This window comes from Perissodus microlepis, chromosome 14 (assembly GCF_051167445.1).
Source record: "Perissodus microlepis isolate ML-2025 ecotype Zambia chromosome 14, ASM5116744v1, whole genome shotgun sequence".
Classification (NCBI taxonomy): Eukaryota; Metazoa; Chordata; class Actinopteri; order Cichliformes; family Cichlidae; genus Perissodus; species Perissodus microlepis.
Window position 1 is genome coordinate 22,863,218 of NC_140474.1, and position 19,386 is coordinate 22,882,603.

The window sequence follows — 19,386 nt, forward strand, 5'->3', positions numbered from 1 at the left end:
CTTCATGCTGTTAGGGAGCAATGCCGTGGAAAGCTTGTGAGTTTTTAGCGTGGAAATAAGCAAACAAATGCAGCAATGAATAAGCAAATAGACAGATAACACTGCCCAATCTCGATTACTTATCACTATCCTCTATCAGAACACGTGGATGTAGATTTTGCCTTGTAGTGGGGGGGCTTCTCATTTCACAGAAGAGCAGTCAGTGTTCCTACCACTGCTTTAATCAGTGTCCCGCATGCACCGGCCGACGCTTGCAGTTAAAGGTTGGAGGATGATATGATGGTCAGTGATGTACAGTAAATAAATATGCAGGTGCTTTCTGCTAAGACAAACTGATCTAACAGCCACAGTTTCCTTTAAAAGGTAATTTCAGCCTAGGCTGATGCCAGATCTAAGAAGTCTGGGATACTGTGCCAGGTTACGATAATACAAGAATGTAAAATTGCTGCTTGACACACATGCTCAGACATCTGATATTCTTGTTTTAAAGAGAGAGAGAGAGAGAAAAAATTGCATTTGTCAGACAAATAACGGTGTCAGAGGACAACATCACAGGAAAGTCAACAGTTGCAATGATAGTCAAAACCTTTGTTTTTTGCCTCCCTGCTGTTTCCTCCCTGTCATGACTCTGACGGAGGAAGAGGAACAAACAAACCAAAAAAAAAAGGAAATAAACAAACCTAAATCTAATTTAGCTAAAAAAAAAAATACACTATTATATTTACTGAAAGAGAATATAGATATTTGAAACACAAGCTGACTGAAAATAGAGGAAAAGCTACACATGGCAGCACAGGTTCTCTACAAGTTTACACCTACTGTGGCTGCATGTGAACCACATGTGAAGTCCAAAGGCTACATACAGAGGAAAAATTGGATTTGGAGAGGATCACCGTAGGACTGAGGGAGGGACTAAAAGTGTGCATATCATTTCTTCCTCCGTGGGATTCGCTGCGAGGCAGGTACAGCATCTCTGCAGTCCACCGCTCAGCTGTCACACTCAGCTGTCCAGCGCTCACAGGAAACTTTTAAACACCGCAGTCGGTAAGTGCAAAGTTGTTGTTTTTTTCTTCTTCTTTTCTTTCTGCATCTTCTTACAGGTCAGTGGTAGAATAAGAAGACGCTGTTATTATCTGCGCTCGTCGCTCCTTTGATCCACGAGAGGGAAAGTGTTGGCTTTAAAGTTTTAGTTTTTTCCCGTCAGGAATTCTTCCGAATGCGTGACGCGTTGTTTCCGACCTGTTCCACCTTTACTTATTTTGCGCATAAAAAGTTGCCTTCACGTTTTTGTTTTATTTTATTTTCTCTGAACAAGAGAAATTTCAGGATTGCTAATTGCCTTCAATTAACGGGCTTTAAACTGACTTCTAACAGAGCTCCGAAATGTAGCTTCATATATAAATAGCATCTCTTTATATGACTAAATATGGAGTTAGACCTATATGAATGTTTTATCTAGCATTGATTTATTGATTTTTTTTATTGATTTTTTGCCTTTTTCTCAATAAATCAGAGAGACTTGAACGGCTAAAAGAAAGGCATGCGTTTGATTGACAGAAGTAATTATTCACTTTGTGCTATTTTTTTCTTTCTACGGGAATAAAAGCATTTGAATCTTTTTTTTTAAATTAATTAATTTATTTATTTTGATATGCCGAACATCTGCAAGCATTGAGCGGCTGCACATCTTTCTGTCAGCAGCTGCCACAGACTAGAAATGCCAAATTGCTTAACATATGAATGTGACGAAGATGAGACCTGTATGAAACACAACACTGCCCATATCACAACCCACCTCTAATGCAGTCCTTCAGTTCACTTTTCAGTCTCTTTTGTTGGTGCTGCTTTGAGTAAACAATGTTAAGTGATAAGCAGAAGCGTGGAGGAGGGCGGCAAGGAGAGGAGGAGGAGGAAGGAGGGTGAAGGAGAAGAGGAGGAAGAAGCGAGGTAGATGAAAGGAGGAGGCAGACTGGTGTAATGGGAGGGAGGAAGACAGTGGAAGAAGTGGTGGAAATGTTCCTTAGTGGATGGATTTACGTCAGCTGAAATCCATTTTTGTTGAGAACATACCAAGATTTTCTTAAAAAAATAACATCCTGTCAGACTTAAACCATGAAGTAGCGCAATGTGAGATATTGATTGATTGACTACGTGTCAATAGAAATAAAGTAACGCAAATATATATTGTAAATCAAAAACAAATGTAAAAAATGGCATGAAAACAGGATGTTGTATTTTTAAAAAAAACCAGCTCAAATTTCTATTTCCCCGTATTATCTTGTCTCTTTTTTGACCCCCTTCCCTCTCCCAGCTTTTCCTCTCTCACACACCTATGCATACATGCACATATACCACGGACCTGCACACACAAAGTGTAAACAGCGTGTGACGGATAGGCTGCTTCTCTCTGCCTGCACTGTTTGTACATTGATCCCTTCAGCAGGCCCTGCTTCTCCTGTCCACAGTGTCCGTGATGAGTTACTACATGGATCCAGTTTCTTCCTACCCAGCCCTTCACCCCTGTGACCGTCTGGGCACACTGGTAAGACCTCCCTCGTAAATTATCTCTGTGTTAAGACTGCCTTGGCTACCTACCACACAGCCGTCCACGAGTGTGAGCGAATGAGCGTTTGTGTGTGTGTGTGTGTGCAAACTGCTAAGTGCAGGAATGTGTGCAGGAGCATTAGAGTGGTGTTCTTGTCAGTGTATTAGCAACTCTGGATTCCATCACCTTACAGGAGGATACTCTATTTCTTTTTCAGTTCACTCCACCAGGGTTTGCAGTAAAAGTGCCTGTATCTGTACATGCTGTTCCTCATGATTTCATCAAAAGTTAGGAAACAGAGCTGTTGAACAAGACAATTCTCTACACGGCTGTGAAATTGCCCTTTCGAGCTCCTCTGTGTTGCACAACAAGCCTGCACCGTGTACTTCTCTTTAGCAAGTAATATTGTAAATAATGAGACCTAGGCCTCCAGCCTCGGCACTAACCAATCAAACTGGAGTCAGGCAATCCCAGCAGACCAGCACTTTTCTCAGCTGAGCCACCCGCACTGTGCTTTGCAGCAGTGTGTTTGCAAGAACCCTTAACACTTTCCAAATGGTAGCGCTGAATACAAAGTCAGAGACAGTTGCTGGGAACATTGGGATTCCTGTCAGGTGAGCATTTGAAGGGTGAAGGCCAGTGTGCTGCAAAATAAATGGCTCCATTTGTATGCAGAGCGCCAGCACATTAGGATAATAGACTGAGGTTACATGCAAATGGCAACCCCACCCCGTTCTAATACAAAACACAGAATGATGCCTCTCCCTGTTTCCTAATTGGCTCAGGTGGTGGGGCTTGCCTTTGAAATTGAGACTACTGTATACAAGGGCAGCTTGGTCAAAAGGTGAGCCCATGTCATCTCGGTAGCTTTATTCTCTTGAATTTACATAAATTATCAGCAAAAAACAAAGGCTCTGATATTTTTTTCTCTCTTTAAGACAATATCTAAGTTCTATGTATTTCACAAAGGCAGTATTCAGAAAACAGCTGCAAAAAGAAAAAGAAAAACTCAAAGAATCACACAGCTTGTTGAAAATGAAATGGATACAAATGCAAATAGTTTCATTTGTAACCTTACCTTTTGTAATGCATTGAATTAGTCCTTTTCTTTACATATCTTTTTCACACAAATAATGAACACAATGAAAGAAGCCCAGACATGAAGGATGAAGTGAACAGCAGCAGGTTGCAAGGGCTGTGCCCAGAATCACTCATTACCGCCACAATATATGAAGAAAACTCATTGTTTTACTCAAAAGTGAGTTGCAAATTTAGATTTTGGATATCTGTGCACTCCAAGTTGTTTGCGTGGACATATGGATGTATGATTTCAGACACGGCTATTTTTGGAAATTTACATTTTGTCTTTGCAGAAAAGCAAAAGTGCAAAAAATTATAACCTGTTAACAACACATCATTTGTATTAAGTATATTAAGAACCCTTATAGACCACATTTCAAGTAACACAAAGGTATGTTTAATTAAATCTGCCTGGTTTGCTAGCAATAGGCAAGGGCTTTCCTCTTAAAACCACTCGGTGGTAATTGAGTATGTGTTTGTGCACATATGTTTGATTGTGACACAGATGTAGCGTCTTGTAACAGTGGGCGTTTCAGTTGTTTTTACATGTGCACTGTAAGATTTCTTCACCATATTGCAAAATATGTTGCAATATTCTAAAGTTATGCCTTTCTGTACATGGAATGGTCTAACTGGATTACTGGAGTGAGGCCAAACACAAAAATACATCTAACTGCGTCACATACATGCTATATAAGAATGCTGAAGTCCTATACACCAAAGACTATTCAGTTCTGCAACAACAGTAAGCATGTCATGCTCTCACTGATTAATAGGTATAATGTTTTGAAAAAAAATTTAATTTTCACACATTCCACTACACATAAACTCAATGTGCTTCACATAGATTATTAAAACAAATAGGATGCTGCTAATACTCATACTCAAAAATGGTGAGCATTGCAAGCCCCACATCCAAAATATATGAATTTTCATTTACAGCAGTCGACAGTAGTCTTCCCCCTGAGAAATTACTTGACCCTAAACTTCTATTAGATTTCCCAATACTTTAGTCCCTAAAATAACAGGTAGGCCATATAAAAGCATGCATTATAAAGGCAGGCTCCTCCAAATATAGGCTGACCCCGACATTTAAAGTTGTTCTACATGAGCTGAATGAGCTGAAAGAATATTATGGTGTCGATGGTATCTTCATTGGTATCTGCGACAGCCTGTCTACTCCATAAATCCTCCATGTGGCTCCCTTCTTCCCTATCTAACTTTCCCTCCTTTGCTGACTGACTTGATAGAAAATGCAAATCTCTCAAGAACCTTGTAAACTGGCCTCCTCGATTCTTTGGTCATGTTAGTCATCCATAAAACTAGATAGCTACTGATAAATGGTGCAGTGCTTAAACAGGAGCTGCTTATCAGATTGCCAGTCACTCTGTCTGCTCGGGCTGTCACTTACACATGTGACATAAATCATAGGATGCTGCAGCTCTCAGTCTCTTTCCTTGTGCTACAAAGTCAACTGTCTTGTACTGAATGACACTGTAAGTGAGACATCTATGAAATCAACATAATTTCATTTCAACATAAATTGCATGTTGTAGCGTGAATGCTGAGAATGTATTACTCCAGCATCAACAGGCTAAACACTGTATATCAGTATTTATAAGACAGTGATGTAAGCTCATTCTAGGCTGGATGAATTGGATAGTTATATCCAATTATATATCCAGTTATATAAGCCGTCATGTGCCTGTGAGAAAAACGGCAGTTTTAAAGAATGCTATTTCCTGATGTTTTTCATGAGTGGTCAAAGTTAGATTTTGATTTACTAAAAATGGCTATCTTCTTCGCCACTGTCTCTTGTTTCCTCAAAGAATTTCATATCTCTTTAGCTCTGCTGCCAAGTGCTGACTTTAGACTTCCCCCCAGTGCAGCCTCTTACGTGAACAGTTCTGTGATAAGCGGGATAAAACAACAGAGCAAAGATAAACTGAATGAGTCAAATTTAGCTGCGGGGGTTATCTGTATGTGAGTACAATGAAAAAATGTTTCCAAAATACAAGGTTAAACTCTGGGACAAAGCCACCGGACAGCTATATTGATAAGCTCATACGTTAACATTTTTCATTGGTTAACACATCAAATTTAGCTGCATAATTATTCCACGGAAAGACACACTAAACAACAGGCTTTTCCTCTTGTTCTTCAAGGGTTCAAGTGATTTTGGGTGATTTTAAACCCTGACCATATCTTTTATTCTAACACTCACACACTACAGAAGTTTTAAAAGTAGCATTTTCCACATACATCCTCATTAGCTATGCTATCTGAGCTCACTATAACCAAAATCACAATTAGGAAGACTGTATAACTTACTGTTAGAGGCATAAACTAAGCCCATACCACATTTTGTGCTGCTAACTGATTTATTTAATGTTTATCAAATAAAAAGTCCCCATCCCTCGTTTGAGAAGTTTGGGTGATTTTTAAAAAGATTTCTTTTAAGATTCTAGTCTCTGCATGCAACTGCACATTCTGTTCGTCATCTTGTGGATAAATGATTACAAATTAAATTTTGTCTCCATTGTGCATTTGTTCTCCAGAGGCAGAGTGGAGGTGTGGCAATGGGCCCACAGACCCAGCACCCAGGTGTGGTTCACCCTCATCAGCAGTATTACCCATCACAGCCCCTTTACCCTCACGATATACCCCTGCAGGAGGTTCCGGACGGACGTGAAATGTGTCCTACAGGTAAGAAATCATCAGTCTGATGTCAAATGTATGTAGTATTTATGAACTGATTCTCAACCAGGACCCATAATTTAACAATTTTTAATTGTGATAGCGTTTTGATCAAGTTAACCTTTTACAATCAAATGTTAATGTTCCTAATAGACCCTTAGTTGCTTGATAGAAACATTGTCATAGCTTGTATGAAACCACAAGACGCAGAAGTGGTAATCTGTAAGAAAATAGAGATTAAAATTTGCCTCCTTTTTATTCCTTCCTGTATGTGATTTGGCACTACAACAACAAAGAGCAACCAAAAGAGTTTGTATGCTAAATGGATTCATCTCTTCGATCATGGCACACCAAATCTTGCTCATTTTGTTGTTATAGCACAATAAAGCTATTTTAACACAAGTATTGTCACCATGAATGTCAAACCCCGATGCCTGTTTCAGTCAGAGCTGACAGCCTTTAACTTATCATCTTCCAGGTACAGAATAGTGAAGGTAATTGTCTGGAAAATTCACACCAAGCTGAGTGGGCATTATGTGCTTAGCTGCCTGCATAGGCTCTATGCAGGAGGCATCAATGCTTAAATAAAACTGAGTATTTCCAGTTATGTGAAAAAAGTCCCTGCTGTATGCTAGATGGGAAAAAGGGGAGCTCAGGACAAGGGTCTAACCTGATTGTCATCTTCCCTAACCCGCAACCTAACCTTAAACCAAGCTTTCAAAAGTAAAATGTGATGATTTACACTGTGGACATGCGTTGCTCCTATTAATAGAGACCCCAAAGTGGAGCAGATTTATGTTTCCACAACTTCAGTATTGCACACATTTAAGGACACACACACACACACACACATGCACGCGTGCAGAGTCTCAACTTGGCCTGTTGTTCTGCGTCTGCTGCACGGGGGATGTTGGTGATGCTGACCCTGAGGGCAATGCCTTTACCAGATACCCTCATACCCCCCTCTCTTACGTTCTCTATCTTCCTCCCACTCTGTTTCTGGGGGCAAATGCTCTTCATTTTTCTTCTAACAGCCCTCTCTTTCTAGGTTTTTTTTTTGTTCATTGTTTTTCAAATTAGTTTTATTTTAAACTGGAACATTCCTCCCAGTGCATTTGCCTGCGTTTGACTCTGGCCTCTTCTACTTCTCAAAAGTGATTGATGCTGTTGGACTGGGACACACGCCACGGGAGTAAGATAGGGGTGCTGGGGGGCACAGGCTTTCTTCCGTCACCTCCCTGAGCTGGATGCAGGGGCAAGACAGGGGGCCAAAGGGCGGCCATCTTTTTCCCAAGCCTCTGGTTTGGTCTCTGAAGAGGTGGAGGGGGGCTAAGTGCTTGTGTGTGTGTGTGTGTGTGTGAGAGAGAGAGAGAGAGAGAGAGTGTATGTGCGTGTGTTTGTACGTGTGTGTGTGTGCATATGCTTGCATACGCCAGTACAAGAGGGAGTCAGGATTTGATGGGATTTGCTGATGTTTGTTACAGAGACACACTCTTTTGGAGCACTCACTTCATTCCTCCCAGCGCTAAACCATTGACATAAACATTGCTAAGTGGAAAAAAATGACCGAGTGCTGACCTTCTTTTTTTTTTTTTCCTTTTCTCGTTCTCGTCTCCAAAATCCATGGAGACCGCAGGTCTCAGAGCATTTGAGCCACCTGGAGATGCGGTTAGAGTCATTTAGCTCTTAACAGCAGTGTCATAAGAACTGCTTTGGTTTCTGTCCTACCACCATACGCTGTTATGAGTTGCCGTTAACCTCAAAAAGCTGCTCAATAACTTCTGACACAGTCTCCACACCCCGAGCCGTTGATTTGACTCATTTCTTTCAAACTGAAAAAAACAAAGAGAAACTTCTCTTAATAATTTCACATTTGCAAATTCTGAATACCCGCAAACGATTTGTGTAGACTTAGAAATACAGGTGCAAACAATTTTAAGTTTCTGGTGCTGTGCAAGCAGAGCTTTGGAGATTTCTCATATTTGAACGCATACTTGTTCTTTTTCAGACCACTGAGGTTTTGCCAGTTTTAAATTATGTTATTTTTTTCACATCTTTAAACCCCCTTCTTTATGTATATTCATGTAACAAATCCATTGGCGCTATAAATATAAATGCAAACATGTCATGTCTGTCTTGGATATTTGGGATGAAATATTTTGTGTGTCTTTTAAGGTGGTTAGAGCCTGATTTTGCAACTGAAGTCACTATTTTTCCCCTTGTGAATGAACCGGGTGTGTTTAAAATGAAACGTGTTACTGTGAGAAAGAAAAGAGTACAGAGCAGATGTGAGGCAGGGATTTTGGATGTTACATGCTTGGCCCTGAGCCCAATGTCACACACACTGCTTCCTGACAACAGCCATGACATGGTAATGTTTACACTAACCCAGCTCTACTCTATACTCTCCAACACTCACACCAAAGGATCTGTTGCAAACGCCCACTGAGGAAATTCACTTTATGTGCATGTGTGAGTTAAGTATGCGTGTGTGTGTGTGTGTGTGTGTGCTAAAAAAAGAGTGAGCGTGCATTTCTGCACAATCTCACCAAAATCCAGGCACAGAAATCACACACATGCAAACACGCTCCACCAACATCCTGGAGTGATACACACTCACGTATTCATTCATTAAATTCACACCCTGCACTCTTGTGTGTATTGTATTACAGCATCCTTCCATTCAATGAAACAGGCACACACACACATACAGGGAGGCGCACACACACATACATTCACTCCCAGGCTCTCCTGAGTTCACTGTACATTTAAACATGCACTCCCATTTAGTACACGCAGACACAGCTGTGATCTGGCACTCAGAGACCATTGGCCTGTGTTTTATATGATGTGATTTGACAGCTGGACAGTTGCAAGAGGAGGGGAATTGGGGGGGTGGGGGTGGAGTACAATTTTAGGAGAGAATATGGATAGGGAAAAAGAGAAGTCACAGAAGTGGGACTGCAGTGGTGGGAGGAGAAGAGATGAGGGGAGGAGGATCTAAGATGTGGGGCCTTGAGTGGAGTTGGGGGGGGTTCGCCTCTGATGAGGGGCACGTCCTCACGGGCGAAGGCCCATTTTTTATTTTCTAAAAGTAAACAGGCAGCCTGCGGGGGTCTGGAGGGTTATGGGAAAGGAGGAAACATTGATACTAATCAGGCCAGCGCACACTTCCCCCTCTAACAATAAAACAAAACAAGAGTGGAAACACGGAAAAGCGGCAGACAACTGCGGGGGAATGGGCTACACGACTGTGCACATTTGAAGCGCATGGCATGGTGATAGAGCTAAAGCAAGAAATGCAAGTCAATAAAAATAGTGAAGAGTTCATCTGCTTCTACTACACTGCACATTTGTAGTTTTATTTTTAGATGTCTGAATCGTTTGAATGAGTTTCCACATTAGGCTTCTGAGACACAGTTTACAATAGAGCCACTCTGGAATCTCTATCCCATAATTCAAAGTTCTGCTTTGGTTAACTGAAATCTTGAAATTATTTTTTCGCTTCTTCTCCTTTGATGAGCCATTTCCTCCAATGCTTTTTTAAAATATCACTTGAGATCGTCAGAAATGCGTTTTTCCCCTTTTCACCTACAGCTTTTGGCATTGTACCCTGATTGAAAAATGATTGCTTTCTTCCCTGTTAGCGTTTTAATTTTATTTATTTATTCTCTTTTGGAAATGCTCTGCTTTTAAGTACCAATCATTTTTTAAACTTCCCTTTCCCAGAGTTCTACAGGCCATATTTCTAGGAAGTGTTCGTGTGGTAAGTTCCTCTTGATAGCGCAGTGACTAATTACAAACCACTTCAGTAGGAGAACATGCAGTTCTGAAAGACATGCAATCACTGACGGGGGTGATGATGCAACAGATGCCAGCTCACCAGGAAAGGTGGTGCTCTAATGAATCCTGTGATAGACCTCCCATTGTTTTAATGTTTATGTCGTGAGCATAGCAATATGCAGAGCCTTTAACAACAATGAGCGTACTTTACCAGCAGCGGTAAAAGTGAATTCCTCTGACCGTATCCCGTAATTTGCGTTGGTTGTTGAGTCAAGTCCTCTTTGTAATAGTTAATGGTCAGTTGCTCACTTTAGCATTTTAATATAAACTGAATTTATACAACAATTAAGCAAAGGAAGAAAAAGAAGAATCCAACAACTGCTTGTTTCTTAACTGAGTGGACCATTCCTTTGGGCGTTGCTATTTACTATGATACACAACCTTCATTTTTCATATGAAACATAGAGTAACACTGATGTATGATCTCTTTAGCTGTGAGGACTAGCAGACTGCGAGACTGTGCTAATAACGGAGAGGAGGGAGGGAGGGAGAAGAATGCAAGACAAGTAAAGGGAGGTCTGGGAGGCAAAGAGACGCGGAGGGGGGTGGGGATAATTGAATTATCTGCACAATGGAGTGATGGGGGGCACGTGGTGCCGCTAATGGAGGGAGAGATGTCCTTTTTAGCAGAGCTAATTGTTCAGAAAAGAGCTGAGCCTTTGTTCGGGGAGGCCCTGCTACTTTCCCAGTGCACTTTACATCCACACAATTTAGTTGCGTGTGCGCACACACATACACACAAAAACACATGCACGCGCACAAACACATTCTGGAAGAAAAAGATTTTGGAATGCGAGGCATAAGAAAGAGATGTGCACAAGCACAGTAGACATCTATGAGCAGAGACAGACTCACACATACAGGGACACAGCACTCCTGTCCCAGCTAACCCTCTGATCTCAGCAGGAGTGCATCCAGCCTGTGGCACCTTCAGACAGCAGCCACCACAGATAGAGCTGAGACTGAGCTGTTAGACAGAAGCCACAAGGACCCCACTGTTTTACTGTTTGACTGTCTGCCCTGTGTGTGTGTGTGTGTGCGTGTCCCATATGTGTGTGTGTGTGTGTGCTTAAGTGGCTGTAAATAAATGACTGACTGATTACATGCTAAATGGCTTCTATTCACGCAACATACCATACCCATCAGATCATAGACATTCTCTGGGACTTTGGGATTTTATCCCGGTCATCTTTTAAGACTTCACGTTTGTAAATGTGTGAGAATGCACACGCCAAACATCGAAAGCCTCAGAGCATCCAAGGCTCCTGCAACTACTGCGAGGGTGCCGCCATCAAAGACAAATATCACTTGACAGCTGTATGGATTGCTCTAAATCAAATAACCTTTCAGTTAACTCTGTGAAAAGTAGCAGGTGCAACGGTTACATCTGAGGATTATAGACAGGCAGAAAGCACAGATGTGCCAGTAAGAGACTGACAGCAAGCAGCAGCGAGGAGAGAGAGAGAAGGCTGTTTTTGCCGGGGGTGCTATACAGCAACACAAATGAGTGAAGGCAGCTAACTGTCAAAACCATGGAAACAGCATTTGCCAGGTGAAGAAAAAGAGACACTGCAACCAAAACTTGTTTGATCTAGGACATGTGTCCTGGGGGTACTGTACATGCATGAGACGATCGTTTCATGTTTATTGCTAAAAAGAAAATGACATGATTGTTTTAGCAGTTGCTTATGGAATTCAGATTTGTTCAAAACTGTGTTATAATAAGCTTGTACCACTGATGATGACAAGCTGATTGTTTAGCATTTAACCTTTCCTCATGTCAGAGTGCTGTTCGCCTTGCTTTTAAGGGTCATTGTACACCAGACTATCTAAGGCAATGGCCACTGCTCTGAGAAACAGCTCAACAATGTACTAACATAATATAAATATATTCAGATGCATAGCGGAGCCAAGAATTTAAAGAGCTTTTGTAATCACTTTTTAACAGGATTATTATTAAGATATTAGTTTACCAATTAGTATGCACGTTTCAGCATGAATAGACCACTAAAATCAAATGAAATATTAACAAAATATGTAAACCAATAGAGATGGACAGGAACAAAGTGAAAATCATCCAGAGTGTCACCAGCCCAGATATTAGTCAGCAACACCATTAAACTCTAAATGGCTGCCCTTAGGCACAAAAGGACCCAGGCTGTCCTTTTAAGAACAGATACAAGGGAGTTCATTAACAGAAGACAAAGAGGTTCAGTCAGAGCGTTTGAGAGACCGACGTGCTGACTGCTGGAGAGCTACTGTTTCTTCCTCCATTCTTCTCCTCCAGCACCCCCTCCCTCCCTGGTGAGGCAGCTTTTCTCACCGCAGAACCCACCAGCACTCCTCACAGATGAGGCTCCTATCAGGGCAATGAAACCCGATCCAGGGCTGCTAATGGAGTCGGTGAAGTACCACCAGTTGAAAAAAATCCATGCGTGATCAATATCCCTGGCTCCCCAGCCTCCTCCCAGATCGTCCCATTTAGACGTACAAGTGTACAAGACATACAGATGTATCGTGTGGATGTGCATCATAGGATGTACCATTGATTCATTCTAACTAGGTTTCTTACGATGGGGCTGGCTGTGGGATATGTGCCCTAAAGAAAATTATTTACATTTTAAATTTCTTACAAAACCTGGTTAAAAATGAATCATCTGTTATTACAGCTTCTGTTGCCATGGGAGGTGCTCCTTGATGGTAGTAGCTTGTGAAGAGTGGAGTCCTACTGTGGCAAAAAGCCCAGTCTTTCTTTTGTCTTTATTCTTTTTCAGCAGCAGAACAAATACATGATTCAATTTCCAGTGAGGCATGGTCATTGTTCCTGATTATTGACAGATAAAAAAAAAAAAAGCAAGCAGAAAACTAAAGAAAAAGCAGTTTGCATTTCCCAAACTAGATTTTCATTGACGGTCTCGGTAACGCAGATCGATTTAAACATCCAGACAACTAAACCTCGCATTACTTTTGTGCCTTATTTTTATTTTATTTTTATATCTTCATTTTCAATAAAGGTTAATAGGGCAACTGTTTGTAAAGACAAACTTTGTTATGACTGTGCTGCAGCAGCATAAAGAACACAGATGTGGCTGACTTTTATTGATCTCTGCAACCTGAACAGGAAATACTCTGAGGTGTTTATGAGGGTGAGTTACAAGTTATGAGGATGCCTATATATAGGACAGAGACAGTCCAGGTTCTTTTAGCTCTTAGTAACTTCATCTCAGCTATATAGCTTATTTGTTTTGAGATTTTAGTAGAAATACTATTTCCACACAGTCATTTAATAACTCTGATTTAATAACTCAGACTCTGATTTATAGATCAACATTAATTCATTCCTAATGTTTTGGCATGCTAAATTAGGTGATAAAGACGTTTTTTTCCGTTAGTCTCTCTTAAAAATATGTGTATACATATTTAAAATGTTCATCATCAAATCACCAGCGTGTTTCTCAACATCAAGAGCAAGGCGCCAAGTGCGTGCGATGACGTATGTAGGCTGCTCGGGGTCACAGGTAACAGCTTTCACATGAGCTGGTGTGTGTGTGTGTGGGGGGGGGGGGGTGTGTCTAGAGGGAAGAGGTGGGTGTGGGGTGGGGTGGGGTGGGGTGGGGGGGGTCCTTGTAATTGAATTGTGAATCAGCTAGCAAGTTATTCCCAGTCACCGCCCCCTTCTCTGTCGTCGCACTCTGGTTCTTCACAAATGCAACGCCCATAGCCACAGATACAGAGGAGGGAGTAAGTGAGTGAGTGAGTGTGTGAGTAAGAAAGAACGAGGAAAAGAGGGAGTGTGTGTACCGGAGAGGGAGAAAGATAAGTTAGGAGTAAAATAATCTGAATCGTTTCTTTCTTTTCTTTTCCCTTTCTTTTTTTAGTGTGAGAGGAGAATATTATATATTTATATAAATATATATTTTTTTACAAAATCAAGAACTGATCGGGACGCCAGAGGAGGAGGAGAAGATTTTTTTTTCCTTTGAAATATATTGCGCTTTTGGAGGTGTTAGAATTAAAGAGGGAGGCGGCGTTATTAATTCACGCTGATCTGATGATCATGACGGCAGCTGTCGATATGAAACCGACGTTAACAATCATAAAGGCTGAAAAAATGGACGGTGAGTAATCTCAACTCTTCTGAGCGCTTTGACAGCTAACACGAGACTTACTGTACATTACTCCTCAATGTTTCCTTGTAACACAAGCGGCTGTCTTCGGATTACGCTCACAGTAAAGCACGCTGTTAATTCTCGAGAACAAGTAGATGAGCTGAGAGAGGGACATAACGTCCTGAACGCATTTCTTTGATGAAGGCGCTGCTGGTTGCTCAATATTGGACTCTACAGGCAAGACTTGGGAAAGATGAAATCATGCCTGAGGGTCTAGAGTCTTGCAATAGACTGTACTGTATGCATACATGCGTGCGTGTGTGTGTGCTCCGTATTGCTAGAAATCCGGCTCTGACAGGTGTGACTGTTTCAGATGTGATGATGTGCTAATATGAAAAAAAAAGTTAGGACACTGGACTTTTTACATTTGTGATCAGTCATCACAAAGCGTGCTGCTTTGCATAGCATTGGCAATTTTTACTAGTACATGCAAACAGCAGTGTGACTTTTACTGTTTATGTATGTGTGTAGCTGCCACTTTAAGACAGGCTGTATGTTTTATGACAGTTCTCTGATGATCTCAAGCATGAACAGCTATCCGAGTTAAGTTTTGCCACATTTCCTCTTTTTGTACAGATGGTAACCCTATCTCTCTAATCCTGCTTTGATCTCACCTAACACTGACCCATATATTCCATGCCATGCTGGAGAAATCCAAGGCATATTGCCCAGCCGGCATGGGAGACAGGCAGTGGTGCCTAATAACCCCCTCCCCTCACCCACCAACCAAACTGCCTCCTCTTTCTCCCTTTCTTCTCTGCCTCCCTTCCCACCACCTCCTCCTTTAGTGGCTGAAACTGACTTTCCAGAAATCAGGAGAGGCAGGCTGAGGTGATGAATCTGCAGTGCTGAGGCTTGCCTCTCTCTTAACTCCACTGCCCAGAACCCTTTGGATCGCTCCAGGGGTAGTCCAGGGCGCAGGCAGGGGAGGCCGCAACTGTAAGCTGTTTTCGTGTTGGGGTTTAAACCTTTGCGTGGTTTCACTTCTCTCTTTATCTTTTTTTTTCATAGCATATGGTGGCATGTTTGCAGGATTTGCATTCAGCAGCTTTTTACATTAACCAATCCCCCTGTGCTTTTGCAGTTCAGGTGCAGAGAACCTATTAGCAGAGTAGCAAGCAGCACTGATGCATCATGGAAATCTGATACTAATTGCTAGTGCTGACCCACTAAGGGGTTGTGACTCACCACATTAACCGCCTTCTCCCTGCTGTCAATACCTGCAGAGCATAGATTCATACATGCACATCACACAAAACTCGCAAATTCTGCTGACAGCTGCAGAATTGTTGCCAAAGCGTAGCACAATCTTGCAAAAGCATTTCGCAACTCTCGCTCCTACTAACGCTAAGTTGGGTGCACTCAGGTCAAGCCAAGCCTGCCAAGGAGCAGTTCACAACTTCACACAAACACATCCTTTCTTCACCTCCCTCTCGCATGCATACACGCACAAACTCACGCACACTGTTCTTGTTTACTTCTTGGTGTTACCATAGTCGCAAGATAGATGTACTAACAATGCCCAAGGCTGTTCTTCAGCCTGATAAGAAATAACAAATTTACAGGCATGACCAAGTTGCACTCGCCCTTTGCTTACAGCTTACTGAAAGAAAGTAGTCCACACAGGTCAAGTTCTTGGACTGTTACTGTGAGAAGCAGCTCTGCAGCAAGTGGTGATGGCAGCTCAGCTTTAGCCCCGTCAGGTCTATGGCATTGTTTTGAATAACACCTGCAGTCACACACTGCACATACATGCACACCCTGCTAACAGGCTTAAGTGGTTTCTAGCCCACCTTGCTCTTTTGTTTGTTTTCTTTTTTTGACGGAAGTGACAGCAGAGGTAACTCTTTAAAAGTCATTCGCGCAGAGGTAAACCCAAAATAACACTGCTTACTTCACTGTTACGGGATTCACTTCGAAGCACCCCAAGCTTACTTTGTTGTGACCCAGCCGGTGGGGTTGTTGTTGCTGAAAGCACTCTCTAGCCACGAGGAAACTTCTACAGAGACTAATTTGAAAGATAGTGTAGAACATTACCTCACCAGGCGTATTGTAGTACATTTGAGAAACATTTATTATGGCTGCCCAGTGATGGATTTAATATTCAACAGAGTTAATTATTTACAATACAGTTTTTAGACCTGAATGAGCAGTCCCTGTTTTGTTTATGTCTCTGCCAGGCCTGAAGGTCGAGGTTCAGTGAAAGACAGGAATGTTTTGTGAACATGCCCTGCTGGGTGGTATGCATAGAAGCATAGAAATAGCTTTGGCAAGGTTCAGGTTTATCTGATCAAAAATGCTGCACTTTGTTGTAACTGGCAGTTCTGACGTTTCTTCCGAGAGACCTTATATGGCATCCAAATCCACACTTTAAAAAAGGCAGCAGACGCACAAGCACATACAGGCCATGGCAAAAACAGTAGACTCATAGAAGGACTTCACCTACTTTCTCTTTCATGGTTCCTCTCATGTTGGTGCACTGTCGAGAGGAGTAGTAGCTTGAGTCAGGAAAGAGGGAATTACATAAGCTTTTTTTTTTCACTGCTTGAGTAGCACAGTGTAATATATGCCAGTGTTTGAGTGTGCGTGGCTGGCTAGCAGCTGTGCAAACGCTGTTTGGGTGATCTGTGCTTCTCTTGATGTGGTCTGTCAATGAACTGGGCCAAACAGAGCAAATGGGTCAGTTTTTCTTCTGATGTCTGGCGTGTCGAACTGAAGACTATCTGGTTTGTGAGATCAAAACTTTAGTCCAGCCTCACCTACTTAACATGAGGTTTCATTTGAATGGGATTCGACTGTCCCTAGAGGGCAACAGATACCAGTTTGCTCAATGGGACTCCCTGTGACAATTTGGCTTTCACAATGACTCTTTCTTTCTTTCTTTCTTTCTTTCTTTCTTTCTTTCTTTCTTTCTTTCTTTCTTTCCAGTGTTGCACAGTGGTGCCACTTTGTTTCATTAAATGGGTTATTCCCGCATCCAGTCAGCCAACCATTCACTGGTTCCTACATCTGTTGCGTTGCCCATAGAAACATAAAACCGTTATTGTGCGTGGGTCTTTCTTGATGCTTCCCTCGTGACTACACACCTTAATATTTGCTTATAAAGCTTAGTCATAAAAAAGGTGTGCTAGCTCCACAGACAGCAGTCGACTAAATAATAAGCATATGGTGAGTAAGGGGTTGAGGAGCTACCAAGGTGTGGCCAATGAGGCTACAGTAAATGGCTATAAAAGCAAAAGAGATCACAAAGGCTAGAATGCCTTTCTCGCAGCTTCTCATTTTATTTGCATTACATAAAAACACCGACAACCAAAGCAAAGGAGAGAGGAATAGAAAGCATTAACAAGCATTTTTTGTTACTCTTTTCAGTCATTCACCCACCCACTGACTCAATTCCTCCACTAGCATTCTTCCCCCCTCCTTTCCCTTTCTCCCTCTATTTCCATGTCTTTCTGTTGACCACATGAGTTTCTCTCGTGCCCTTGATGTGGTATATACCGTAGTGAGTTCCCGGTGAATGCACTTTGTCCCATCCCCAGTCATTCCTAGTTTGTAATCCCTGAGTCATGGGACTAGACGCCTGCTACACCACACGCCACTGGCTATGCGCCGGTGTTGATTAGCTTACAGCTATCACAGTCCTCTGCCCCTCATTACTAGTATGACAGGGAACCCTGACTAGCTTTACACTGTCCAGAAAGGCCTCCAACAACTGCCCACGGATCTCTACATTGTCTTGAAAATCTTTTTTTTCACAGAGTTTCTGTTTTATATTTCCACATTTAGTAGCTGTGTTTCCTATAATAAAATGGAAACTTGGCTGGTTTAGGAACACGCCTGCTTTGGGGATCAGTCCACTGTCTTTAAAGGTAGTCGGTTTGTTTCAGTGCAGATGTTCGGCTGTCCACAACGAAGTCGGATAACTTATTTTGCTCGGCGTGTGCTCCACATTGTGCTCACTTTCTTCTCTTTTGTCTATGCTTGCTTCACAACACCTGTTTTCGGAGTTGGTGTGCATAGCATGCTGCTTTTGTAATCAGGTGAGCAAATGGGGCACAGCCACCGAGTGTGCCCGTATCAGACCCACAGCGTCAGATGTATGTAGATCGACCAGCCCGCCAGAGCAACAGATGACAGAGAGGGGTGGTGTTTGCTTGGCGTTTAAGTTTGATTCTGCGATGCCTGTAATGAGCGACACAGTCAAATGGAAGACACATGTCCAGAGTGTGTGTTTTATGGGCTGTGTTAGTTAGAGTACTTTTTTTGTATTAAACATTTCATCACCATCATTCTGTCATAGAAATTGGGATTGTAGACCATTGTTATTTTTGCTTCACGTAAGTTCTTATTGCAGACACTTCTTTGTTGCTCTGCAACGTGTATTTGTTTTACGTGTGGTTTCAAGGTAACTGTGACCACATTTTGAATCACCAGCAGGAATTTTACAAGATCTGGTCATTGCTTTAATCATGACCAGTCACATTGTCAAATGAAGCAGCACGATATCCCCTGACGTCCAGTCATCCTTTGACTAAATGAGTCACACCCTGTCTATGTATGCTTGTCTATGTGAGTGTGTGTTTAAGAGAGAGAACTAAAGAGAGTGAGATAAGACATTTTTGAGCACCAGTTTACACAACTGCAACGTTAGTCTCGTGTTTTTTGAAATCACTTCCATCTCGTATTGCAAAACCCTGAGTTGTAACTTTCCAGCTATCAAAATCCTAGTTTAAATCTTTCAATCAGTACAGTCAGCCAAACCTGAGAAGTTTCACAGCATCGTGAAAAGCGTGCATATCTTTATAAAAAAGATAAAGGAAGAAAGATGTGGCCAGATGTTTTACGCTCCTATTAGCTGTGGAGCTGACACGGAGCCCAAAATAGAAGAGCGATTCATCTTCTTGAGCTGAGACCATTTTGCCACTCAGACCGCGAGTCATTTTTGGTCGCATTAGAGGAAAACAAGAAAGCTGTGAGAAGCACATTGGCGATTGTAAAACAGAGGTGGAATGCGAGGCATGCAACATGAAAACATGGCGGTCTAGGGAGAAT

General features: G+C 42.0%; 1 protein-coding gene across 3 annotated transcripts in view; it reads left to right on the forward strand.

Annotated features, from left to right (window-relative positions):
• Window positions 1-971: 971 nt before the first annotated feature.
• The window catches only part of ets1 (ETS proto-oncogene 1, transcription factor), a 34,688-nt gene continuing 16,273 nt past the window's right edge, over window positions 972-19,386 (forward strand). For 2 of the 3 annotated variants that reach the window (XM_084950767.1, XM_084950768.1), the window contains exons 1-3: window positions 972-1,044; window positions 2,466-2,542; window positions 6,184-6,331. In XM_084950767.1, the coding sequence (XP_084806893.1) occupies window positions 2,474-2,542; window positions 6,184-6,331 (217 nt within the window). In that variant the 5' untranslated portion in view covers window positions 972-1,044; window positions 2,466-2,473. Of the gene's footprint in view, window positions 1,045-2,465; window positions 2,543-6,183; window positions 6,332-13,889; window positions 14,284-19,386 lie in introns of those variants that run through there. The other variant, XM_084950769.1, reaches the window with a different exon arrangement.